The sequence below is a fragment of the Gymnogyps californianus genome, chromosome 1, assembly GCF_018139145.2.
Source record: "Gymnogyps californianus isolate 813 chromosome 1, ASM1813914v2, whole genome shotgun sequence".
In the NCBI taxonomy this organism is placed as follows: Eukaryota; Metazoa; Chordata; class Aves; order Accipitriformes; family Cathartidae; genus Gymnogyps; species Gymnogyps californianus.
This window is the reverse complement of record NC_059471.1, coordinates 9483738-9511012: the sequence shown is the minus strand read 5'-3', so window position 1 is coordinate 9511012 and position 27275 is coordinate 9483738. Positions and strand designations below refer to the sequence as shown.

General features: G+C 41.0%; 1 protein-coding gene across 2 annotated transcripts in view; it reads left to right on the top strand.

The window, feature by feature from the left end:
- Positions 1-27275, top strand: part of NOX4 (NADPH oxidase 4) — a 108732-nt gene that overhangs the window by 69134 nt on the left and 12323 nt on the right. For both annotated transcript variants that reach the window (XM_050911032.1, XM_050911024.1), the window contains exon 13: positions 3048-3129. In XM_050911032.1, the coding sequence (XP_050766989.1) occupies positions 3048-3129 (82 nt within the window). The remainder of the gene's footprint in view (positions 1-3047; positions 3130-27275) is intronic.

Here is a 27275-nt window from a genome sequence, read left to right as displayed (position 1 = left end):
TGTTCAGTGTGCCATTTCTCTGAAGAGGATTTACAGGACGTGGAGGCTACATGTGCTGGAGGAAGCTGTAGGATGTATTTGAGATGAGGTGGAACGCTACCATATAGCATAAATGTTACCATGGAAAAATGAGTAAAGTCGTATGGTGAAAAGAAAATACATCTGCCTGGGAAATTTGCCATAGTGTAGGGAAAAAAATAAAAGCTGACTTTAACTAAAACAAGATCCAGTAGGAAAGCTGTTTAGGCCAATTTCAGATGCCATAACTTGGCTGCTTTCACTCCAGTACTGGCCAGCCCTGTCACATTACTATTCAAAATATTTTCAAGATCGCAGCTTGTTGAATTGAGTCCTGGAGTGCAGCCAGGTGGCCTAGATCAATGGGAAAGGGCAGCAGCACAAGAAAAAGAGTCACGGAGTAGGGGATAGGGATGGAATATGGCGCTCTGCCTGGGTGCTGTCCATCTTGGGCAGAACAATGGAGCGAGACATGTCTGTGCCCTCGCTGAGAAGTGTTTTGTCTCTCCCAGAGAGTCACAGGTCCTTTGCAAGGTCTGCCAAACCAGCCTCACTCACTTACATGTAATGTGGTGTTGTGCAGTATTGAACTGAAGAAAAAGATGTCTCCCCATGCTTTGCATTGCTGTTGCACCTGATTATAGGCCCTAAAAAATAAATACATCAGACCACCCCAAAGACAAATCCTTAATCATGGTGACTCGCACCACGGTCTGGAGGTCAAAGCCCTCAAGTCATGGAAGGAAGTGCTATCGTTCAGTGTTTGCCATTGAAAGCTTCCTCTCATTCCTCCACCAGGCACACACAAAGGCTCTTGTTCATACAGCCTTTTTAAAAAGAATTCCTAGAAATGCACCAGTAGCTTGAGTTGCATTGGGACATTTCTGAGGTAGGGGTGAAAGTTAATGTTCTCGCTCTGAAACATATACAGAGTGGGTATTTTGCACCAGTGAAAGCTTCCTGAAGCCTTTCAGTTCTTGTCCAGTGGCTTTTGAAGATCATAGCGTATCATCTTTAAGGATGACAGGGCATGCCCGTGTACAGCATATTGCCATGTACCAGAGGACTGAGAAAAAAGCAAATCTCTGTATCTTCCTAAAAATTGAAGAAGAGGTCAAGAACTAGCTGTAATGGCAAGCTTTTTGCCAAGACAAAGAGCAGGCTGTTCCCTGAAAGGTGCTCATTGAGTTTCACTTCCATCTTTACAGCATTGCGTTTGTTGTTGTTGGCCACATTCAGTCTCTGTCCTAGCTAGGTACAGGGAAAGCTAAGTTACATTTTGAAGATGTGGTAAGAATTTTGGAGGTACAAGTGCGTTTTTCTTTGAAAATGGAATCTGAAGAGGGGTAGAAATAAAGGAACGAAGATACTAAGTATCAGCCCTTGTTTCTTCACTGGCAGATCCTGATATCTTCTCCAAGATGTTTGCAATACATCTTAGCCAGCTGATGAAAGACTAGATCAGACCATCTGAGACAATTGACCTTTAAAACTGAGCCCTTAACAAAACAGTTCTTCTTCTGAATTTATTATGCTTTCTTCAAAGTGTTATAACTTTATAAAGTATGAGTTTTTTTTTTTTTTTCCATTTTAGAGGCTACACAGCAGAATTTTATCCAAGTTAATGGAGTTTAGTTATGATGACATAACAGTACATAAAACTGAATGTTAAGAAAACCATCATATACTAACCTGTAAGAAGTAAGAAAGCTGCTATGGTTCCTTTTTGAAGTCGGGAGATTCAGATTTTTTCTCCACTGATTTTCTGTCCCTTTATTTCCTTATCTGTAAACCCAGTGTTAGAGGATATTTTGAGATACATAGGGATATAAGGAGAGGAAGGACTACACTCATCCTCAGGTTCAATTCCCAGAATGAAAAACTTAAGTGGAAGAGATAGCTAGTTTAGAGAAACCCATGCTACAGCTGCTACACACAACACAGGCTACAAACTGTGGTTTAGCAAATGAAGGATAAAACCTGTAGCTGAAGACTTCAAGCCACAGTTATAAGGTACTGCAGGAAGAGTAGGAGATGCAAAGGTGGGAAGGGCATCACCAGTGTCCTAGGTTTCTGTGCCACTGGAGGACTGGTTAAATAAAAGTTGCAGGTGATGGAAGGAAAGAAGGAAACAGAGCATGTCCTATGTTATGGAGAGCTACGGGGTCTGCTAAGGGGATTTGACCTGGGTGGGAAATTCCCTTCTATCCCTGAATCTGGGTATCGAGTGAACTTTGAGGAGGTTCCCATCTTCCAGGAACTGAGAAATTGATGCTGATAGAAGCTCCTACAGATCCCACTTACGTATTGCATCTAACTACCTCTAGAGAAAGGCATCAGAGAAAGGCAGCTACACAAGCCACAACCACCCCTTCACTTGGTGGTCAGTGAAGCTAAGTTACAAAAACCTTACGTACTGCAGATGATCCTATAATGCAGTTTTTAAAATATATAGTAGTGAACAAAAAGCAATCCAGTCTTCCAACCATCCTTGAAAATACCAATGAATCAGTTACCCAAGGACTCGTACTGCAATTTAATTTAGATTAATTAATTAATCTATGTTGGTTTAGTCTACTGTGATCCTTGAGTGACTGGTGAATTCTTAGTTGCTCCTCCTTTCTGTGAGTGACTGGTGAATTCTTAGTTGCTCCTCCTTTCTGTTTAGACTAAGCTCTTCAAGGCAGGGACTGTTTATGGCTGTCTGTATGATACCCAGAAGACCTGTATGCAGACCTCAGAAACTTGTAAGCACTAGTAGAATTCAATATTGGATGAAAAAAATGACATTTTAAAATATTATTAAAAGGGTTTACAGGAAACAGTGATTTCTAGTCTTAGCAGCAGTTTTGTATGAATATATAGATTTTATTCCCTATACACTTAGCTTTGTCCTCTGGCAAATATTGCTGGAGAAGAGAATTCACTGATATTACTGCTTGCTTACTTGTGGCCTGAACTTATAAGGCAGAGTCACAGTTTGGGTTTCTTTTTTTTTTCTTTTCTTCTTTTTTTCTTTGTCCTGACAGAAAGATTTCGGGATTTACTGCTTCTACATTCAAATCAAGATACAGAGATTCTGCCCATCTTTCAGCAGAGGCGCTATCCCAAGTAAGTAAGATTGTCTTCTTGGGAGAAATAAAATCTTTATCTATTTGCAGTGAGGGAGAGTGAACCATTTATAGCACTGTACATGCTCTTGGTGTGAAGTCCTAAGGCAGAGCTGTCAGGGAGCCACACTTACACTGAGCTTTGCAGTCTTTCAGCGGTGTCAGGGAGAAGCAGACATGCTTTGCAAGCGTGCCCAGCTGTCCGTGGGTAGGTGGTGGCGGAGTGCAGACGTTAAGTTGCCTGGATCAGTGTCTGGTGGAGCTTTGTTTCACTTGACACTGTGTTGACATAGGCAGATGTTTTGTCAGGCTAATCTCCACTCTTGTCTTGTGGGATTCCATCATTTATGGTGACAGATTCCCTTGGATTTTAACAGGCTCCCCTCTGGAAGCCTGCAAGCACTAGAAAACATTTTTTTTCTGCCCTTTTTAGGGATATATGTACAGGCAAACCAAAAGAGTAAGTGTTGTGTGTTTAGGAGGTCTTGCTTGTATTGAGTATCCTGGACAAAACCTCTCCTTCTCCCAAGTGACATATCTGAATGAAATAATAAATGTTCCTTGTTGTTATATTGGTTAAAAGAAACAGTCACTTTCAGCTAAGTCTTGAAAAGAGGCAGCAAAGGGGCAAAAGAAGAAGAAGAAATAGCTCTTGCATTAACCATGGCCAGAGTGAGCAATGAAAGAAGGCTAGTGCAGGATGGACAGAGGGAGAAGAAAGAAGAAAATATGTCTGGAGCCAATCCAGCAATGATGATGGAAATAAACAAAGTTATTTATTCTAATTAGTATTGTTAGCAGGTTCCTGAAATGCTTAAGAAGCCAGTGGAGCTAAGTGTTAAATACAGCTCTTAAAATCCGATAATACGAATTTTTTTAAGAGCAGGCAACAAATAGAGGGGCTGAGTGCTGAAAACCAGTCACTTCCTCACTGTGAATACTTGAAAATAAAAGCACTCAAGGCTGAAATTCTGATTCTGAAAATGGTGACATTTTACATTGACTTCAAGGGAGACAGGTTTTTATCCCCCTGAGTTTATTGATTGCATTTTCCATTGTCACTGTTTTACTGGAACACTGTGGAGGTATAATATATGAAACTGTGGGAGGCACCTTGTGTAGATGGACTGGTCTACTTGTTTCACTAGAACTTCCATGAATTATTACTTTTCTCCTCACCCTTTGGAGCACTGGAACAGTTATTTTTCCATGGCGGTAGAATGCTTTGCTTGGCTTAGATGTTTTCACTTATGGTATGGACACTGTCAGACCGGTCTGAGAAACTAGTTTATCATCCTTCCTCAAAGAACAGACTTATTTCTATATAAATCATTCCTTAGGTGTCTGACTTTCCATTTCCTTACATTGAATTTATTGCTAGCATTCTTGGCAAGTACGGTCTACTAGCAATATTACACATTGTCAGATTCATGGGTGAATGAGTGCCCGTTGTCTTCTGTTCAATGGATGCTTCAGCTCTTTGAAGATCATACAACAAATAGCTTGTAGTATGGAGCTCTATTGCTATTTGAAGTTATAGTGGCCTTGCATCACAAAATGATACATGTTTTCACCCACATTACTTGGCAAGATTGACTGATTCCTCTAATATACAAAATCAGCCAAACGTTGGCACCTAACTGAAAGAGAAATTTGCATATGTTCTTAAAAGCAATAGATTTCTGTTTATAGCATCATTAATTGGTGCAAATTTGCTTGCTTGTTACAGAAATTTATCATTTATTATAGTTCATTTAGAAACTGGTTGAAGACTACTGACATGTCCTGATTTCCCTAGGGGTTGTCTTTCAAGTGAAATACTTGGCGTGCAGCAAGGTAGAAAACCTGTTCATCTTCATGATGTATTTTGTCTTATTCCCATGTCATGTTTTTCCCTTCCCTGTGGTCATTTTCATTGAAAGGTCAGTTAACAGAAATGAAGATAATGAACAGACAGATCTCATAAATCAGTGTCCTTTCATTGACTTCAGCTGAGCAATGGCTGGTTGTACTACATAAAGATCTGAGCAGTAAGGTAATTTTAATGACACATTGGCATGAGGCATAAGCTGGAGCTTCTAATGCTTAAGGAAATCCTAAGAATATGGAAGGTTAAAAATAGAAGAGAAATTTTAGTAATGACTTAGCTGAATAGCTTGACTAAGCAGGGCTTAGTAGGTAGAAAGGACAAACGTTTGCACATGTTTAAGAGACATACGTCCAAAGGAAGGAGATTGGATAGGAAGATGTTCAGCATCTCTCAGGATATTCAGAGACATAGTAATAAATATTAAAGGCTAAATGAGCAAACTATAATCCATCAATTTTTGAAAGAAATAGAAACCTTGATGTTCTGACCTGAGTTATGTTCTTGTACATTTGTTATATTAAGACCTGAACTCTTTCCCAGGGAACAGCAGGATAATTTTGGGTACGTGTTTGTTCTCAGGGAAGATGTCTGTGCACTGGAATGGCTGGAAGAAGTTTTCTAGAATACACATGCACATTGTTCTGGATTTGCTGGGGTAAATGTGTCAAAGAAACATGCTTTGCACTCCTGGTTGATGAAGGGAGAAATACAGGATCTTTTTATGGTCCTTGTGTTTGCCTGAGTTTATTCTGCTGGTCTTGGCTTAGCCAAGGAGCAAATACCTACTCTGGCACATGGAGATTATAGAGAGGCCTGAGTTTACAAAGATTAAGGCTTGTAAAGCCACACAGCACATCACCTTGACTTCCTTGACTTACCACTGTGCGTCCACAAGTAGTGTGTCATCATGAGCACCGGTTCTCATCGTGGCCTGTGGGCTGAGATGCAGTACTATGCCAGCACATCGGTACAGCTTCCATCCAGTCAGCCCAACCTGCAGTATGTGTCCTCTCACTGTTCTTTACAAGGTTGCAGAGCAGAAGGAGCTTGGCTTTATCTTATGCTTCACTCACATGACAATGTAACTGTGTCTTGGAAAAATTGTAGTTATTGGGGAAGGAATATGGAATTATGTTCTCCCATAAATGCCTACAGTAGAGTTTCTTAATGAAACACATTGCACTGCACGTAGTTACAGGTTACTGAACTAGCAAGACCATTCTAATCCAGGTAAGTCTTTTTGATACCTCAAGTGACTGTCAGAGGATGAAATGCATGGTTCAGAAATCAGATGTCACTAGACCCCCTCTCATCCACCTCATCAGGAAACCCACCCATCCACAGAGAGAAATGTTTTGAGGAGAAAATCTGTCTCCTAGCTGACATGAAGCCATCGCCGTGTCCGTGAGGATTTGCATTCCTGAAACTAAGAATAAACCTGCAGCTGTAGGCAGCCAAATGGGTTGGGGTGCATAGCTGCCTCCAAGGGTACCCGCATGGGAAGAGCCTCTGCACGCGAACCAAATCACAGACATACTTGCAGCTTGTTCCTTCTCTCCCTCACTTCATGAGCGTGCTGAAGTCAGCGAGGTGAGTTATGCCAACACAATCAGGCCTGTCAACAAACCAAACTTGTTGCACTGAGTCTTATCCTGACTCATTACTTTGACAATGAGCGTTAGGGCTCCTGTATCTCATGAAAAACTTTTCAGAGTTTCACTCTCAGCACATTTCTGCAGGAGCTTTCCTCACATTGGTATCAAGCTTATGCTTTCCTTGGTTGCCTGCTTCACTCATGAGGTTCCTACCGTTTTACCACATGGATTCACTCATAAAATGCAAGAACTGCTGAAGTGCTGACACAGGCTACAGAGGATTGCTCTCGAAGAAGACACTATTATGCTCATTAATTGGGCTGTAGGGGTCGGCATGTGACGGGGCGGTTGGTGCTAGCAGCTGAGTCCTAGGTCCCTCTGTCCCACCAGGGTCTTTTGGTCTTTTCCTGCTGACTCCACTCTGCTCCTGACTGCCTGTGCTGTGTGTGCAAGGGAAGGATGCGCGATTGCCTTGCAACACCAGAGAGAAGTATCTCTTGTAGCTGGGCCTGATAATGTCAAAAGAAAAAAAAAACACCAAAAGAACAGAATGATAAGGGAAGTGATAAAGGAAGTGCCAGAGTGAGAAATTAGGTTGGTGGGTGAAAAAGGCAGGCAGGAGAGAGGCTGACACTGCACGAAACAGCATTTGAGAGGGATACGCCAGAAATGCTACTGGCGTTACAGCTTTTTAGCAAATTTCTCTCTATACCAGTGACTTGACAGTTCAGCTGTGCTTTATATTTTCAAGTGCTGAAATCCTCAAATACGTATGTGGGTTTTTTAGGGGGATTATTTGCTTCTTTTTTTTTCCCCTTCAGAAATATTTGCAGTCTTCATTCTTATCTTCTGTGGGTTTGGTGGAAAAGTTCTTGGATGATTCACAGATTTTAAGAACAGAAGGAGCTGTTATGTTCCAGCTAATTTGAGTCCCTTCTTAACATAAGCCATAGAGCATTACCCGATAATCCCTGCAGCAAGCTTCTGGTTCAAGCGAAGCATGAATTTAGAAAGACATCCAGTCTTTAAATTGAGATGTTAAAAAATGGAAAATTCACAAGCCTTTAGATCAGCTTGTTTCAATTGTCAATTACTTCAAGTATGTATAACATTAATTTCTTTAACTTCAGTTTCCAGTCTCTGCCATCTCAATATACCATTTTCTGCTAAACAAGAAAGTCCTGTACCATCTGAAATGACACCTCCATACAAGAGGTTGGAGGTCATTTAAAAACTTACCCTTCTCTTGCACAAATTAAATAAATAAAACTTTCTTGCAGTGTAAGGCTTACTTAAAAGATCTCTCTCTAATAATTTGGTTTTTCTTTTTAGGACTTTTCCAAAGTTTTCTTTTTTTTTTTTTTTTTTTTAAACATGGGCAGGAATTAAGAAAGTATTTTGGTAACTGTTTCGATAATGTGCATATAGAGAAATAACAGCACTTCTTTGTAGTCAAATAGGGAGACAATGTAAACTGAGCACTATCTTATTATTTAAATGGAGTGACAAAGTGTTGAACTTCGGTGAAAAAAAATTAACTTAGAACCTAGCAGGTATAATGAAATAACAGAGTATTCCAAAAACATTTACTTTCCATCAGTCATAAACTTACAAACTTCTCTTTGGCATATATTCTTAGTAAATTAAGGTAGACTTCTTGTGTATGTACTAAAATACTGGTCATTTTCATGTCACAAAAAGACAGAAAATACAGGATCTTGATTTTTATATATATATATGTATCTTCAAATACATATTTTTGAAGGTCATCTTTGAAAAGCTGCTGAAAGTTTCAGCTCCAACAAAGTCAAATGGTGTTATTCAATTCTCATCATGGAGTAGTCTAGACAAATAGGCGGCAGAAAGTTAGTGCCCTAAACCATTGTACCATCTGGTTCCCAATTGCTACTCATTTTAATGATAATGGATCTGTAATGGATCCATGCCAATTTACTACAGCTTGAGATCCGAGCCAAGAAACTGATAATATTTCATAAATAATACCCCAGGAATAAAACTTGTATCTTATTTGTAACTGTCTTGAGAACGTTTTTCTTTTTAGAGGAAAATAATTTGTGTCTAACTAGAGAAAGTAGCGAGTTGTGGCTTCTGGAAGTGACGATGCTCAGACAGTGCATCTGCTGCCATTCCCCCTGAATCCCAGATTTAAGCACGCATGACAGCAGCTAGCAGGATCGTGGCCTAGAAACCCAATTCAGTTCGCATTAGAAACAAAGGCAACATCTTCCTTGGTGTTCAACAAAGGGAAAAATCGTGACCTAGGCATTCATCACTCAGTCTTCATTGTAAAGGCAAAGAGATTTTTAATTTTAAAAAGAGGTGGAGAACTTTCACGGAGTGATTTTCTATAAAAGGCTTTCTGTGAAGTGCTTTACAAAAGATGTTCTCTTGTTACGGAGGAGAAACTGAGGCTTGGGACTCTGATGTGAGTTACCAGTGTCACCCAGGGACAATTCTCCTGGGGACAAGGCCAGAAATAGAAATCAGGTCTTCAACAGTCCTTTCAGTTGTGTGCAATTGGCTCTCTCATCTAAAATAACATCTATCCTGTTTTCCACTGCAAAAACACGTGTCCTGCCCATATTGCTGAAATCAGATGGGAAAGTGCCAAGTGAAGGAGCCTTTCAGAAGTGCCCACACAAGCACTTTAAATGCTTTGTGTAGCATTGTACATTAAGCATGAAAATTACTGGTTTTGAAGCGCTCCAAGATTTATTTAAAAAATGCAGGCTAAAAGCTAACTATCTCGCCAGCAGCACTGAGCCCTCAGAAAACCTGAGTCTCAGAGAATTTTGATTACTTGATAAAAAAAGAGATACCTGCATAAGGAATCTGTAATGACATTTAAAAGAAACTCAAGCTGTTTATAGAGAAGAATGTTTATAGGGTTTTTTAGTGGTTTGGGATTTTGTCTCTTATTTTTCACTCTTTTTTCTTCTTTTTTTTAATGTGCCTTGCTGTGATATCGGGTTATCCTGTAGAGTTTGCAGACCAGTGCAGGGTTGAGCTCCATGACAATAAAACCTCCACTGTAAGTAAAGGGCGTTTTCCTGTCATTTGGGTTTTTACCAAATGGTAAGAACAGCAGTGGCAATGGGGTAAAGGCTGGTAGCTGTTTATAAAAAACAACAATCATGTTACAGGAGTAATCATGTCACTGAAAATGCAAGTATTGATCTAGATTTTGTTGAAACCACAATAAAAACAGGAAGAAAGAGGACAGTAATTCATACTATGCACTACACGTTTGGGCTCAGATCCTACAAAGACTTGTGCCGACACATCCGCATAATATCAAACAAGAGCAAGTCAATATCTTGAAATATTTAGGACTGCACATGAAACTCAAATGTGGGTCATAAATTCCTTGAGACAGAGGCTATATTTGTTTAGAGTATCAGTACAAAGCCCCAGTAACTTCTAGTGCAAAATAAAGACACTTTTGTTCTGTTTCCAAAGGCCTCAAGTTCCAGTACCGACAACACAGAGTGAACCAGTCCCCTTAAAGTCAAGGGGAATTTTGCTCCTAACTTCAACAGGGCTCAGACCTGAAATCTAAGAAACTTTGAAAAAATATGTACAAAATCTTTCAGATGTAGAGAGATGTGGGGAAAAACCTGTATCCTCTGAGGGATCTATGCAGCAACATACATGCAAAATTGAACTTCCATGTGCATATATATTCTCTTTTAAGTACCAAGCAATCTAGAATGCAAGTTTAACTTAGCTCTGTTTATCATAGCATAGTTGTGGCTCATTAGCAGTCATGAACTGTTTTGTGCAAAACATTGCAATACTCCCAATTGAGAAAGGGAAAGGGCTGACTGAAAATAAAAGATGCCTAAATCTTTCAAAATATTTGGGAGATGAAATCATTGCTTTGTTCAAAGTGAGTGGTATAAGACAAAACATTACAGCTTGTTTTCATTCTGCTATTTGAGAGCATGAGCATAGTTCTTGATAAAGCCTGTTGATTTAATTGATATATACCTGCCTACTACTGAGCAGCAGTGTGAGACTGTGGGGAATTGTCTGCACATGTCTTGAAGGATGTTTTTTTAAATAGCTCAAACAGAAGTTATAGTAGTTTGATGCAGAAAGTATTAGTAAAGTTCTTTGATTCATTATGCAAGAGAGAGTTACAATGATCCCTTCTGCCCTTATATCCAGTTTTATCGTAGTTTTAAAAATAATAGCTTATATTAGTTTAAAAATATTTTTACAATTACCACAGTTACAGAAATCCAAGCACCAGGCTCTTGAAGAAGAAAAACAAGTGCTGAAGAGTTGTGGCTGTTGACAGTAGTGACTTCCTCCTTGACTCTATGGATAAGAGGGAACAGCATCGTTCATTCACTCCTATACGCCTACCTGGATGTTAGCAATTTAGTTTTTGGCCCCATGTTTTCAGTGAGGGACCATGGAGGCTGTTTTCTTTCATAGAACCTGTTAAAGGAGGCAGCATCTTTTGTTGGTGTTTTGTAGGTAAGTCTTGGTGAAAAAGGGAGAAAAGAAAGATTCCAACTATAATAAAGGGGAAAATGGACAATATTATGCCCCTAAACATGTGAAAGAAACTGGGAGGGAGAAAGGAGTTGCCTACCACATTGTTCTTTGTATTTCATGTAAACAAGCAAAAACTGTATTTCCTGGTCTCAAAGGAGGGCAGAAATTTAGCAACACTCATTGCTGTTCTGGCCTTTCCACAAACATGGTTTGAAGAAACAGGTAAACTGTTAGATACATGTCTCAGCTGTACCACAAGTCCCTCTTCATGCTGTTTAATACCGCAGAAAGCAGCATACACTGCTGCTGCCCCTGGGTAGCAGAGCAAGTGTATGCTCTGTGTAAGAGCAGAGGGGAGCACGAACCTTCAAGCCAAAGGAGGCAGTTATGATGCTCTAGTTTTGCATAAAATGGGCAAGGATGGCTTGTTCTCTTCAGGACATGAGCCTAGATTTCAGTTTTAGCAACGTTTTGGTGGGTGGCACTGGTGGAGTGGTTCAATTCTGAATGCCAGGCTCTTTAGTGTACGTGAGGGAGACACTTCACATTTCTTTTTCATGCAGCAAGTTGAGCTTTAAGCTCTTGGTGATAATCAGGGGCAGCAAGAGGCCCACGTTGATCTAACAGCCGTCCCCTGTCTCTGGGAGAAATGGATAAGAGATATGGGCTGTGGGATGCCAACGGGACCACCCTGAATTGAGCATCCTCAAGGAAACACGTACATCAGCCCCGTTTCATGGAGGAAGATGTCTCAGCATCTAGGCTAGAGCTTAGCTCAGAAGTAACTATCAAGTCTTAAAAACTAGCAGTGGTAGAAAATCCATCCCATCCTATACTATGTTATTGCAGATGTTAATTATCCTCAGTCATGGGGACGGGAGTTGGCTGCTGGGAGATTGTGCGCAGTAGGCCAAGCCTAGCCCCAAGGAAAGTTCTTCTATGACCAAGTCAAGTGATTTGTAAGAATCACAAGTTCTTTTGAACGGCCAGACAGCTAGCAGCTGGAAAACATTGTTAGCAGCTGCAGAACAGCGACGGCCCATGACATTAGCTGCCAAATCCTTTCTGAGTGTTGCCTAATCAGCTAGCTAAGGCTGTTCATGAGCAGAATTGGGGACTAAAGTAGATAAGTACTAACACAAAAGCTGTTTGAATAGAAGATATGTACTGAGTTGTTGGATGGTGAAGATAAATTGGGTGAGATTCAGAGTTCCTGGGTGTTGTTTTTTAATAGAAGAATTTTGTGGGTTACAGATTTGTCAGAAAATTACCAGTCTAAGCATCTGCACCTAAAGTGAGACATTACATGTGTTGAGTGAGGTTACTAGCAATGCTTTTCTTTGGTATCAGGAGTGTAGTGATTTTTGTTTCTCCCCGCAAAGCAATGAGAGAAGCTGTGTTATAGGCACCGACCAGAAAGAAAAGATACTAAAATAATTTGCTTTAGAGCCTAATAGCTTTTCACTTTGCCTTATGACTTAATTATCCATTGCTGTCAAGGTATCTTTGTAATATGAGGTTTAAATTAAGTTTGTGTATGGTTGAAACTCATTTAGAACCAAACTCTGCAAGGAACTTTCCTCGTTCCTCTGGGAGCTTGTATAAGGCAAAATTGCTGCATACTCCAAAAAACCACATGGCAGCAAGGTCAGTCCTCCTACCCCAAATCCGCTTGACCAGTATGGAAACGGTAACCTATGCTACAACCTATACAGTTGTCAGTGTAAGTGTTTTCTGTATCCTCTCTGGTTTCAAGAAGTACTCAAAAGTGTCTAACGAAAGCCAAATGTCTGAGCACTTCTGAGGACTGGGGTCTTGCTTTCCTCTGCATGGTGCATTGTGATGTTACCTAAGGATATTATAGCTTTGTATTTCCCTTCACTGTATACCATGTCTTTAAGGCTTAAAATAGTTTTTTAGATACATTACTGTTGATGATTTCTAATATTGGAATGTTTAAGGTAGAATTACTTCCTCTTTTAGACAAATCACCATAAAAGATTGAATTTCTTTCTTATATTGATTTCCATCTGCTAAACCAATTCTGAAGGTCTTAAAATAGATCAAATTGTGCTTTTTTGCATGGATAGCTGCAGCTTCCTAAACAATATTTGAAATATGGGCATTTATTTCCACCAGTGTTTTCTCCAGAATAAAGGTATTTGCATCCTCTCTCAAAAGACTTTGAAGGCTATTTGTAGTTTATTTTTTGTACCATACTTTTTATGTTGTTAGGGAAAACAGAGCAATGGAAGTGGTTGGTGACAATTTCTGCATCACATGGTACTATTATTACCAGAGCAAGGCCAAAGAAATGGTGGCAGAACTGTGCCATACATTTTCTTGTGCTTCATCCCCAGCTGTGTTTTCAACTTGGATGAGGCAAATCATGTAGATGTAATGTTGTCTTGTGAAGGAGTCATAAACCTGATGTTCTGGGCATTTGGGCAGTGTGAAGATGAAACTCTATGATCTTAATAATATACCAAGAGTATCTCCTGCCACTGCAGTTTTCAAGGGAAGCAGTTCCAGGATTTCAGCTAATTGCTTCATCAGTAAGAGTTTGAAATGTGTTGGAGAGATCCCACTCGTTTTGCGCAAATCTAGGAAATTGGCATTTCGTTTAAGCTGGTATAAGATAAAATGTGGCAGAGTTGTGAACCGAACTCAGGCTTTCCATAATTTTTTAGTATAAGCTGCAAGAAAAACTAGAAAGTACCAAAATCCATTAGTTAGGGTGATACAGTAGGCAATTCAGTGGCTGTGCCAGCGTTTCTGAGTGGGAAGGGCAGGGGCTGCTGTCCCTAAGGATCACAGCTGATCTGAAGAGTGTAAAAGTCATTGGTTACACATTTCAGTTATGTCCAAGTGAAATGCTATGCTGCTTTCCGTCCATAAAGAGCAAACTTTCTGTGAAGGACAATCATTACATGCCAGCCTCTCTGTCAGCCCTGTTTTGTTTCAAGGAGATGACATGAAATTTTGCTTCAGCTCACATATGTCAAACTTGCTGGAGAGCTGAAGAAAAAGGAAAAACTCTAAGATAAGTTTGGTTTCTGAACAGCTTGGAAGGGAGCAGTGATGCTGAATATTGTGTGGTCTGAACAGGAGGATGGAGGGAGGGAGGGAGGGAGGGAGGGAGGGAAGGAGCACAGGAAGGAAGAAAAGACAGATGTAGCTTTCTGTTTTGTGCACAGTCCACACGTTACATGGAGAAAGATACTTTAATTCAAAAGAACAGGTTTACCTTATGGCATCAGCAGAGCAAAATATAATGAGCTTGTTCAGCTGCATAGGGCTCTGATTGTAATGAGAGCCTCTGGGCACTGCTCTTCTGTGACAGGCAAGCGATGCTAGTATTGATGGACAACTTGAGGTCCTTCTGTCTTGTGTTGGGGAGGAGGGTTTAAGGAATGTCTTGCTAATTTATTTGCAGATTGCTGTGTCCCCAGGAGAAAACAGACTGTGAGTTCGGCGTCTCCAAGGCTTCTTTCACCCATGGTGCCATTAACATGCACTTGAGCATCTAATTCCAAGCTCTAAGTGCAGCAGAAGGGCTGTCCCCTGGGGCTCAGCCCCTGCTTCCCTCTTTCAGAGTCAGCACAAGCAGCGCTTCTGAGATGGGGAACTTTTCTAGCTTTCACTGCCCCATCTGCAGCAGTGCTTTGCTGTTTGAATGCATTTTTGTGTGTGTGTCTACATGCATTTTGCCTTCATGTTATTAGATGGCAGTAACTAGCTGTGTAGTGGTTGGTGGTTAACTTTTCTTTTTCTTGGTGCAGATTTGCACTACAATTAAGGAATCCACTTTAAGGGATTGGTGCAAACAGCGGTTATCGGAATTTGAGCTGGCTGTCTCAAGTCATTTGATAGCAAAATAGAGCAGGTTGGCTGCAAGCAACTCTAAAGAGCATCACTGGAGCTTAAGAAATCTGTTTATCTCTGCATTGGCTATGCCAGCTGTACGTGGTCAGATGGACCCCCCTCACTGAATTAACTTTGTTCTTAGTTATTTGGCCCTGCACTCAAATTCTGGCACCAGTGAATAGCATCTGCACTGTGTGGAAATGTTTTGGCAATTAAGAGCCAATTAAATTTGGCTTGTTCCCTTGTTCCATCCTTCTTATGATGTCCAAGGAGAAGACTCATGACTGAAATATTTAGTATCTATTAAAAAACAAAAAGGGTCTCTTGATATTGCTGAGTCTGGGGTCTGTTTTTCTCTGCACTGAAGGTCCCTTGGAGGATGAAATTTTAAGGGACATTGCACCATAAAACTTGATCACAGAAAAAAAATATATCAAAAGTGCTTCTAAATCATGTATGGTTTTATTATCATTGGGTCACTGGTGGTAAAAAAACCCTGTGCACTCAAGTATTTGAACACGGTCATGTAAGGCTAACCAAACTGATGAAATAGAATTAACAAGGAAATAACAGGGCTGGTGCCTTTATCCACAGTCATCTTTACCCTTTCTCTCACTTGTTTGTCTTGGCAAGACTTCTTCAGTGAGATGTGAAGCTATCACTTACCCTTTTTTAAACTGTGTGTCAGTCAGGTCTGCAGATAAAAGCCATCAGTTGCACAGATGGAAACAGTAAAACAATGAATCTCTAGAAACACTGCTTTGTGTGATGTTGTCCTTCCTTTTATTTGCTCATTAAGGACTGTGATCCATATATTGATGGGATTTATGACCACCATTATAGATGTATCTATGGGCCTCACAGTCTTTTAATGAAATCATTGTTGCAATGCTCTTCTCTGTTTGAGAAATATAACTATTCCTGTCTAACAGGTAGATGCTGTCACACTATGTCCAACTGACTTGCCCAAGTTCTCCTAATGAAGGTATGGCAGAGAGCGAGTTGGATCCCAGCACAGCACCCAAGCTGCTGCATTCATCCTTCCTCTTTGTGCTCTTTATAAAGTTCCTACCCCAAGGGGGAAAGTAGCTTTTGATTAAGGACCTTTGGGCACTGCCACAACAGATGCAGCGGTAACAACATTAGAAACATGTGGTGGAGGTTTAGCAAATGGTTGATGAATGCAACCATTAGGAAAAACATAAATGCAGTTTTCAGAATCTTAGAAAGGAACAACCAGAAAGTATTCACTTGTCAGTCCAATTTTTATTTTACAATTTGTTTAAATCACAATTGTTAAGGCAACCCTTAAACAGAAAGGAAGTAAATGGTATGTGGAACACCTAAACCACTGATCACAGCTGATGGATACAGAGTGAGCTCTTCAAACAATGAGGTTGGGTAGATAACACAGAACCTAGAGCACTGGGATTTCATCCATTGTATACTGTCTGTGTCCTGGTGTATTTACTTGCAAATACAGGTACCACAGCAGGATAAAAGTAGACTTGGTATTTATATCCACTTGTATAGTGGATATCTGCTTGATAATATATCTTTCAGTCCTGCAGAGCTAAATCCTAATGTCATGGAATTCAGTGGCATTTGTTTTGTCCTGGAATCTTTTTTTTTTTTTTTTTTCTATAGAGAATTTAGCAAAGTATTGTCTAAATAAGAATACAGCACAGTGTATTAAAAAGAAAAAAGAAAAAGTCAGTGCTGACAGGTGGCAAGCAGCAAATAGTTCTTAAGCAGACAGTTTTAAAAGGGGTGAGGTATCAAATATGCAGCAATTCATCTTGGGACTTGTTCTTTTCAATATATCAAATAATGAATGACAAGGAGGGAGATGTAAACACCAAGTTAATTAAATCCTCAGATGATATTGGACCAGGGAGGATACTATATTTCAGAGCAGATGGATTGAAATTTCTGAATGATCTGGCAAATTTCAGGAGGTGGGTAGAAGAAAAGGAAGATGATTTGGAATAGGCAGAAATGTCAGACAGTTCACCAAGACAGAAATTATCATCATCAAAGAAGAAACAGTGACATGAGGTGGGGGAAATGTTAGGATCATACTTAGCACTTTTTAACAGCCTTTTGTCTGCATGTATCAGAATATTAAACCTATTAAATTAAGCGTTCCTGATCTTGTGGAGGGGAGGTCTGAGAAGGTGTTGCTACCTGGTTTCACCAAAAGGAAGAGCATAGCTGAGGATGTAAATGACATTCTGGAAATGACAGTGGATCAGCATGAGGGAGATGTGATTAAAATGCTGGACTTCTTTTCCTCTCTGACTGATCAAAACTGGCATTTGAGGTCAGACCTGAGGCACAGTCCTGTGATCTGCATTTCACAATGACAACGAACATGACAGGGATCAGCTTGACCAGCGTGGAGCTGCAGGACGCTGATTTTATGCAAGAATCTCACAAGTCAAGATTTGCTGTGTCTCTCTAGAATGACAAGACCAGTCACACGCAGTGGGCTTTCTTTGCATATACACAGAGCAACTTCAGGGGGCCTGGTCAATAGGAACTGGTACTGGACCTACAGGAGAAGCTCCTTCAGCTTAGACCGTGACTCTGTGCCAGATGTATTCTGCTGTGATGTCCAGCCTCTGTTCTCTTCAGTGCCTTATAGTCACCTTGCCCTACAGCAGTGTTTTGTACCCAGTGGGTTGTAACCCTCAGGATATTTATGAAAAGTAAGGGTGGGAAGGGTTATGAGAGGAATTATATATTTTAAATACTTAAACACTAGTCCCGTGTCTCTCCGTCTCTCACCAAGTCACTTGCTCATCTGTCTTGTTCGGGGTCACCTGTTCTCTCTCAGCTTCTTAAAACTCATAGAAATGCTAAAAATAAGACTCTTTCTGTTATCATGGATACTCTTACAGCACATAGAAAGGCAAGAGCTTGAAAGAATTTAAAAATTCAAGGGATGAAAAATTCTTTATTTTGAATAACCCAAAAGGCCAGAGGGCTCTACAGAAGCGTCTTTGTATGTCTAGAAGGGTAGTAATAATGACACTACCACCTATGAATAATGATGCCCTTATATAGAGCCTTGGCAGGACTGAAATTGGAACACTGCAGACAATAATGGGCCGTTCACTCTAAAAACCAGAACTTGAAATAAGAAGTTGGATCATATTCAGGGAAAAACAATTGTGGTGGGTTGACCCTGGCTGGATGCCAGGTGCCCACCAAAGCCACTCTGTCACTCCCCCTCCTAAGCTGGACAGGGGAGAGAAAATATGACGAAAGGCTCTTGGGTCAAGATAAGGACAGGGAGATCACTCAGCAATTACCGTCACGGGCAAACCAGACTCGACTTGAGGAAAAAAAGTAATTTAATTTGTGACCAGTCAAATCAGAGTAGGGTAATGAGAAATAAAACCAAATCTTAAAAACACCTTCCCCCCACCCCTCCCTTCTTCCCAGGCTTAACTTTACTCCTGAATTCTCTACCTCCTCCCCCCAGTGGTGCAGGGGGACGGGAATGGGGATTGCGGTCAGTTCATCACACGTTTTCTCTGCCGCTCCTTCCTCCTCAGGGGGAGGACTCCTCACACTCTTCCCCTGCTCCAGCATGGGGTCCTTCCCATGGGAGACAGTCCTCCATGAACTGCTCCAGCGTGGGTCCCTTCCACGGGGTGCAGTCCTTCAGGAACAGACTGCTCCAGCGTGGGTCCCCCGCGGGGTCACAAGCCCTGCCAGCAAACCTGTTCCAGTGTGGGCTCCTCTCTTCACGGGTTCACAGGTCCTGCCAGGAGCCTGCTCCAGCGTGGGCTTCCCATGGGGTCACAGCCTTCTTCAGGCATCCACCTGCTCTGGCGTGGGGTCCTCCATGGGCTGCAGGTGGATATCTGCTCCACCGTGGACCTTCATGGGCTGCAGGGGGACAGCCTGCCTCACCATGGTCTTCCCCACGGGCTGCAGGGGAATCTCTGCTCCGGAGCCTTGAGCACCTCCTCCCCCTCCTTCTTCACTGACCTTGGTGTCTGCAGAGTTGTTTCTCTCATATTCTCACTCCTCTCTCCGGCTGCAATTACTGCTGCACAGTAACTTTTTCCCCTTCTTAAATATGTTATCCCAGAGGCGCTACCACCATTGCTGATGGGCTCAGCCTTGGCCAGCAGTGGGTCTGTCTTGGAGCCAGCTGGCATTGGCTCTATCAGACATAAGGGAAGCTTCTGGCAGCTTCTCACAGAAGCCACCCCTGCAGCCCCCTCGCTACCAAAACCTGTCTACACAAACTCAATACAACAATGAAGAGGTCAAGATGGTCAGGGCTGCATTGAGCTCATCTATGATGTAATCCAGTATATTCTCTGGTAGCTTGATAAGCTTCTGCCCGTGAATCTATATGCAGACTCATCTATAGGCTTATGTTGACTTCAGAAATTGCTTCTCGAAGTTGGGTGATCTCATCCTTAATTTGCCATTTTATTGCAACCGTGTATGGTTCACTCTAGCATGCGTCAGGTATTCTTTCTTTCCCTTTTGGCCTTGCCAGTTGTCTATATGCCTTTCCAGATAAGAGACTGTCTGCCTGAGGAAATGGTCTTGTCTGACCATCACGGAACACCTGGAAGCCATCTGAAGTTGCCTTATCATTATCTTGCAGACCTCACTCCTCAACTGTCAGAGCAATATTTAGAGAATTTCTTTCTAGGCTTCCTGGCAGCTAAGTTCAAGCAAAGATATTTTAGAGACCCCCAAACCAGTAATTACTTGCTTCATGGAGCTGCCCTGAAGGAAACCTACTCCTATAGGCACATTCACTGGCCCGTATAGGATGTGAGGCTCATGGAGAGCATCTTTCCTTAAAGGAAGTGTAGCTGTGAGAGACATTTCCTTAGAAAGAGAGTTTCCCAGAGAAAAGATGGGCTTGTGACTGGGCTAAGTCACTTTGCTTACCCAGTGTGCACCCTAAGACAGAAAAGAGTCAGCAGTGAGACATGGCAAATTTTTCTGGGAGGTTTATTACATATTAGATAGCATATTTGTGTTTATGTTCACTATATATTGAGGATCCCCTTTTATTGCAGGATTAACTACTTCATTGCAACTGTAGAATTTGTTGTGAGATTTGTCCTCCTTTGTTTTTTCTTCTCATTCTCTTCATTTTGAATTCTTCATCTCTACTTAATCTAGTCCGAAGAGCCTGAGTGGGCTGCCTTTGGAGAGGATCGTGATATGCCTGGCCTTGTCTTGATTGATTGATCTGCTGCCAACTATATTTTTCAGCACTCTAGTCAGCTGCTTCTCTCCTCCTCTTTTGTTTCTGCAGATACCTAGCTAGGATTTTAATTTCTGCACTTGTCATCCTTGGAATTTGTCAGAAGGTGCCAACTTTTCTTTCCCCAGCCCTAAGGTGCATTGGAGCTTGACTGAGAAAGCCTACTGGCAGCATGGATATCTAGTTAGAGTGGTCTTCTTTTTCCCCCAGCCTACTCTATCAAAAAAAGTATTTTGACCTTTGATATAGTATGCCCCCTGAGTATATTTGTAAGTGCAAAGCAGCTGCGAGGGGTGGGGGACTACTACATCTCATATATGTACTAACTGTCAGGCTTTCCTGAGTCCTAAACTCCCATGTAGACTTTTTACTTAACTTGAAAATACCCAAACCCTGGCTGAGAGAACTGCATTTAGACCTCCAGTGCTGTTAATATGTAATAATTAGAGGTGTGAAAAACCTGAATCGGCATCTGAAATCTGCAATCCAGCTGCATCGGTATGCTTCAGGTTGCTTCAGGTATCCCATAGTGCCCTGAGGTACTCATGCTGCAGGTATTTCCACTGATGTGGGGACACGGGATATCCTGTCTTAGTGACTATAATTTACCAAGTGAGGAAGAGGGCTCAGTGCTAATATCAGCACTGCTTGTGAGAAGGACCCATACCATCTGCTAGATGGCAACTCTGAGACGACCACCAAAGGGAACAGTGTAGGCAAGAAAAACCTTCCTGTAAATATCGAAAGAGACCAAAGGTCAAATATGGAAGTGGATTGCTTTAAAGCAGAAATACTGTTTGCAGTGAGATGGGCAGATAACTACTGTGCCAGTGAATGAGTTGTGGAGAAACATGGCCAACACATTCAACCTAATTGTGGTTGCTGGTCTGCAGCATCTTATCATTTAATGATGTAACAAACTAAATTTTCAAAACACGAGTTACAATAGGTGGTGCAGTCATTCCAAATACTCTTCTTTTTATTTTACTTGATTAGCTGAGACAAAATTGGTAGGAGACAAGTTTACAGGGAGGCAAGGCACTTCACAAAATAGATACTGTAATTGGTAAGGAAATAAGTGGAAAATTGGATTTCTTGTTATAATAAAATTAAATCATATGTGATCTTTAATCAAAGGAATACATGTTGGAAACATTTTATAAAAATGACAGTAAAAAGGCTGCCGTGGAGAAGAATTAATACAACATTAATTAAGAATATCGACCCAAGAATTTGTTACAGAAGGTACATGTACTTTCAGAGAACAAAGTTGTCTGAATACATAATTATACTTGATTGTAGTTCTCATAGTGGTTTTACAGACCTTTTTAATGAAGTAAGTGGTCTAAACTGTTGCTTCTCTCCTGTGATAGTCAGCAATGAGTAATAAGAAATATGGGTTCTCCATAAATACTTTGGGCAATATTTAGACAATTTTATTCAATTCTGAGGAAAATGAACTTGGTCTAAGAGATTGCCATCAGATTGATCTAGCAGTCCAGAACAAGGAAGAGCCATGCTTACAAGGCTGTCCATCAGTTGTGCAAATCTGTTTTCTGTTGCCTTCAGTGGAAGTTCTATCTCCACGCTTTTTTCGAATTTTCATTCATAGTTAGGAGGTTTTTTTCTCCTCCTCTACCATCCTCCTCACTCCTCTGTTACAAGTCCAGCTCCACATAGGTAGGTGTACAACTTTTGCTGCTGTAGTGTTCCAGCCTACTCCAGTGGGATCTTCTTCTCCTTGAACCTGCACTGTGTCTCATAGAAAACCATGGATCTCAGTTCAGGGTTTACAGAAGGAGCCTTATCCATGAGAATGCAGGTGCCTGCTCTGCTTTTCCACTTTCTTGCCCTTGTTGTCATGCCTTCAACATATTTTCTCTTGCTAAGGATGTTGTAGAAATGGAAATTCTTCTTCAGTCATCTCTGGGCCCTTGAGAGTATAATAAGCTGAAGAACAGGTGATTTTGTTTTGTTTTGCCCAACCAGGGAGAAATAAATGGAACTGAGATGTACTAAAATGAGTAGCTTTTCTAGAATTTCAAAATTAATAATAATTTGACATGTTTCTATGAGAAGAAAATCTGATGCTAATTGATTCTATAGGGTTTTGAGCCATCTACATTGTTATAATTGGATATTTCACTGATAAAGGAAGCAATTTCTGTAGAAGAGAGAAGGAAACTTCTACAAGCTCTAGTATGTATTGTAAGAATATGTTTGAAGTTGAAAGGAAAAAATGTGAATAATCAATCAGAAATTAAACTCAAGCTGTTAAAAAAAGGAGAGGATGCCTAATGAAATCTGAATTAGAATCATAACACTTAGCAATCTTGCGCAAAATAGTATATAAAGTTAATTGGACCCACTGGGTTTTGCAAGCTTACTCGTCTAAGGGGCTGCTGTTTTCTGTAATGAAAACATCATCCTTCACAATGTCAGGAGAACACATGGGAATCTCTGATCGCACATGCCAGATGTCACAGTTTGTTACACTTTTAAACCTTGAAACCCATTGTAGTTTTGGAAATCCATACAAAGCAAGGATGATGTGCTTTGTTCAGTGGTGGTTCTTCGTCTGTAAAAGGCTGTTGGTACTGAAATGCTGTCAATAATCACAAGCCCTCTGGAAAAACAGTGTCAGAGTGTACACTTATTAATTGAGGTTTAAATAATGACATGAAGTGTCATATGTTGACTTCAAAAGATGAAGTTGCTGTCTTGATTTTTTGCTGCAGAAAATATTTGAAAATCTTTGACAGTAGTAAGTGCAGCTTCTTTGAAAAATAAAATTATGTAATTTGTTGTAGTTAGGTTTTTACAGAAAACCGTGAATTGAGCCTTGGACTCCAAAGTGGTCTGGAACACCTCTGTAGTCAGTTTTGCTTTCTGCGAGCCTACCATATGAAAGATTGCCTTTGATATAAGTTTCAGAATTGGATGGTTTCCAGTAATTCTTCACTTATCTGTATTATCCTAGTGCCCTGAAGCAACAGTCATGCATCAGGAAGCCATCCCGATACACACATTCACACAGCAGAGAGACTATCCTGACCAAACCAATTTAAACTAGAAGAACAGGAGACAACAGATGGATATAATCAGACAGCAAAATTCAGGGAAACAGTGAGAGTACTGGGCCCGGGTATGACTGAGCTACGGTGAGCACATCGGCAGCCTAACTACTGTCAACTTCTTATTTATTGGTGTTTTAGATGTTAGAGGAAAGAGGAGTCTTAAGAAGGAATTTGAAGGGAGATAATGAAATAGCTCTGCAGATGTTTACAGAGATTTCCTCCCAGGCATGGAGGGCGGTGTGGGAGGAACATGAAGGCACTTGTTTGAATATTTATCACGTGGGGGTGGAGGCTGGTATTGTGGGTTATCAGAGGGAGGTGATAGCATCTCTCTGGTGCATAAGAGCTACAGCAGCAGAAGAGCATAAGGAGACTGTTTCAGCCATCAGACAGTCAGTTCCTTGGAGTTCTCAGGCTGTATCCATCATGGCAGTACCGAGCTGTGGTTTTGGTAGGACAAGTTAAAGAGAAGAACGAGCACAGGAGGAGGGTTGTTTAGTTGATTTTATTGTGATTTTGGAGAACTTTATCCCAAACCTATTGAAATCAATGACATGGGCTTTTCATAGGGAATCAGGGGAGGGATTCAGCTCCAGCTAAAGACATCTAAAGGTAGGTGTCTGTGTGTGAGCTGGATATCAAAGCTCCAGTTATCTCAGTGGATATCTAAGTCTGGATTCAGGTGCCTCAGCCTACGTGTCTAGGGCCACTTCAGTTCTGCTTGGCCTTCAGCTGCCGTTCCAGAGGGACACTGATCTCTAAGGTCCTGTTGAGTTGAGTCGGTACAGTCAGTAGACATAGAGAGCAATTCATCACATCCTGAATCTCTGTCTAGGCTCCATTAACTGTATCGACTGCATCTCTTTTGACTGTATTAGGGACGTACTCAGTATGCTCACACAAAGATACCTACACCTGGGTCGTAGTAACAAACTGAATGCTGCTCCAAGGATATAAAATCTCATACTGCTGGGTGAAATCCTTACTCTGTTGACATTGGTAAGAGTTATGCCACAAACTTCAGTCAAACTAGGACTTCACTTTCTGTGCTCTATGCAGTACTTTGTATCCAAGCATTTTGTTCAGCTTACAAATGCTGATACTTCTTTAATTAAAAATTCCTACAACCTCTTGAATTAACTCCCCTATCCATCTGTTTTTCCACTAATATCCCAGATAATGTCTCACTAGCTCCCAAAGAGCCTGGAAAAAGAGGTAATATCAGCATTTACAGTTGGGTAGTGAAGTACAATACAAGCATTAAGCTTTTCTAAGGGCATCTACACCCTGAAGTAAAGCATGGCACTGAGGTCCAAGTCTGACAGAGGTGCGAGCAGGTGTCTCCACACATCACTATGCAGTTCCTTATGGAAGATAATAACTTGGGTCTCAAAAGCAGTGCAACTGCCTGTGTCCCTGAGACAGTGTCCCTTGGTTTAGGGGCAGCCCCATGTTAGTGCAGTTGCATTGCCAGCGCTGGAACAAGTTGTCTTGGTGCTTGCTGGGATATTTCTGTACCACTGTACTGTAGAATGTAAGTGTGCTTTAAATAGAAAATATGTTCACCAGCTATCTGTAAGATGCTTTTTAATAATGTGCTCTGCTATTTTTTGTGATATATTCTGTTTTGAGGAGCTTTTTTTTCTGTTTGTGAGCGAAGAAATTGTGCCAGAATAACTGAGAGCACTCCTAAGACTGGGAATGAATACATGTGAAAAGAACAACTCGTTATTTGAATAAGTTTGCCTGAAGGAGGAATTTCTAAACTTTTAGTAAAATTCCATTCCCTTCCTTCATGTTAATTAAATTAAAGCTGGGGAGATAGGAGAGTATAGCATGGTAGTGTGATATATCTGGGGAACAACTCAAGAAACAAAAAGTCATCTTACCCCCCTTGGCTTGTCTGTCTTTTTATTGAACGCCGTGAGATTTCATTTGCAGTAATGAACTGCTTTTATGCAAAACTTTTCAGTGCTACCAAATGAAAGGAGGAACATGTTGACAGGAAGCAAAAGTTGCATAATCTCTGCAAAAGTCCATGACTGAATCGCCGCTCTGTTCATCACTGCGCTGTTTGATATGGCATCGGAAGGTTTCTCTCTTCCACTGACTTGAATAAAAGAAGGATCAGTTCCTAAATGACCACTTCCATCAAGGCATCAGAGCCACATTTCTTTTAGTTATAAATTATCCCCATAGTAAAATGGGATTAAATAGTGCATGTTTACGACATCCAACAAAATCTTCCAGGGAGATCATGTTATCATTGGAATCAGTCTTTTCAGGCAGTCTTGTGCAGTGGGTTAACGCAGTAGCAATATTTCTCCAGCTTTTTTCCCATTTCCCTTTCTCACACTTGGAAGCGGTGACTTCTGGCTGTTCTGTGCTGGACCACATGCAGGCACAGCAGGAGGCTGTTGGCTTCTCTGACTGCATTTGCTGTCCAAACAACTGTTCCTCACTCCCTCAGAGGAAGACACAGTGAGCAGATAGAAATATTTTGCAGGCCAGATGGGGCTAATGGGCCACAAACTGGAGCAATCTGACCAAAATACATATTTAATTGAAGGTTGTTTCTTGAATTTCTGGCGTGGAATTACGCACCGTGCTTGACTGGTTTGCGGTGACCAGATCTAGTTTTGCATGTTTCAGCTCCTGATCATGTCAATGGTATACAGTGGCACTTGGACTTTACAGGAATTGCTTCGTCCCTTCTGAGACCAGACATACATACATACTTCAGATAGTCCTCAAGTAGGCTTAAGTGCAGTTCTGCTAAGTGGCACCCCTACAGTATAGGACTGTTGTCACATCCACTGTGGTCATTTCTGGAAAAAACTGCTTTGCTAGTTTGCTTTTGTTTTGTTTACTTGTGTTTGTCCCCCAAAATGTTGACTTTAATTTTGTATATCCAAATGAAAGTTAGTGCTGCTTGTTCAAAATACAAGGAATTTCCCTCAGGCCTGTGCTTATGCCCTTCATACCTTTAGGAGCGATTCCTCAGATTTCACCAGGTAGGCAGGATCTGATTAGGGTAACGTATGTATAGGAGGTATGCCAGGAATGACAATGGACTTCACTTGCTGGTCTTCGTTATCCAGTGATTTTTTTTTTTCTTTTTGCCCTACATTGAAGGTACATCTCTGTTGAGATACACATCTGAGACCCATAACATTTGTGGACTTCTCTCAAAATGTCCCCTGGACCAGATTCATTTCAGAGTAATGATCTGCTTCTCTACATTTCCCTTGTTGCTTATTTAAATAAGAGATGCTCCTTTACCTCCTCAGTCAAATGACAATGCAATGTTTAGAAGATCTCTTGAAGCAGCTGCTGCTGCACTCTGCACCAGCAGTGGTATTATTTCATTAGTGGAAAATAAACCCTTGTTAAGCAAATGGGGTATAAAGTGTCATGTAACAGGAAACATTTAATGAGAAGATACTTAAAGTTCTGTATATATTGTATGCATGTGTCCAGTTAAGTTTTTCTTGGCCCCATTGTGCAACAGAATTTATCTGTCCTATTTAAGGAGTGAATTTGTTTTTCTAGTACTCTCATCATGCTGGAACTAACATACCTGACTTTGAAAAGCTTTGAGATTCTTCAAGAGAACGTTTGTAGAATACTGTAGTGACTTCCGAATATAAAGACAGAAATAAGAATAACCATATTTAGGTTGCAGATTGCTTAGTTATGAATATCAGTGATGAATTTTGGTTACTTAAAAACATCTGCTGCCAGCACTTCCAATGCTTTGTGATGATGGCTGTGGCTGGCCCAGTGTCTTCTCCCTTTCTCTCCAGGTAGGACACCAAGAGTCAAGAAAGGAGTTTATAAGACAGGGCATAGTTAAGGATCAGCCTGTTTGCCTCCAGATCCATCAGAAAGTAGGTACTTATCTGTGTTTAGATGAGACACTGTAGAAGAAGGAGCCTAACATATGAGGCATCAAGATGT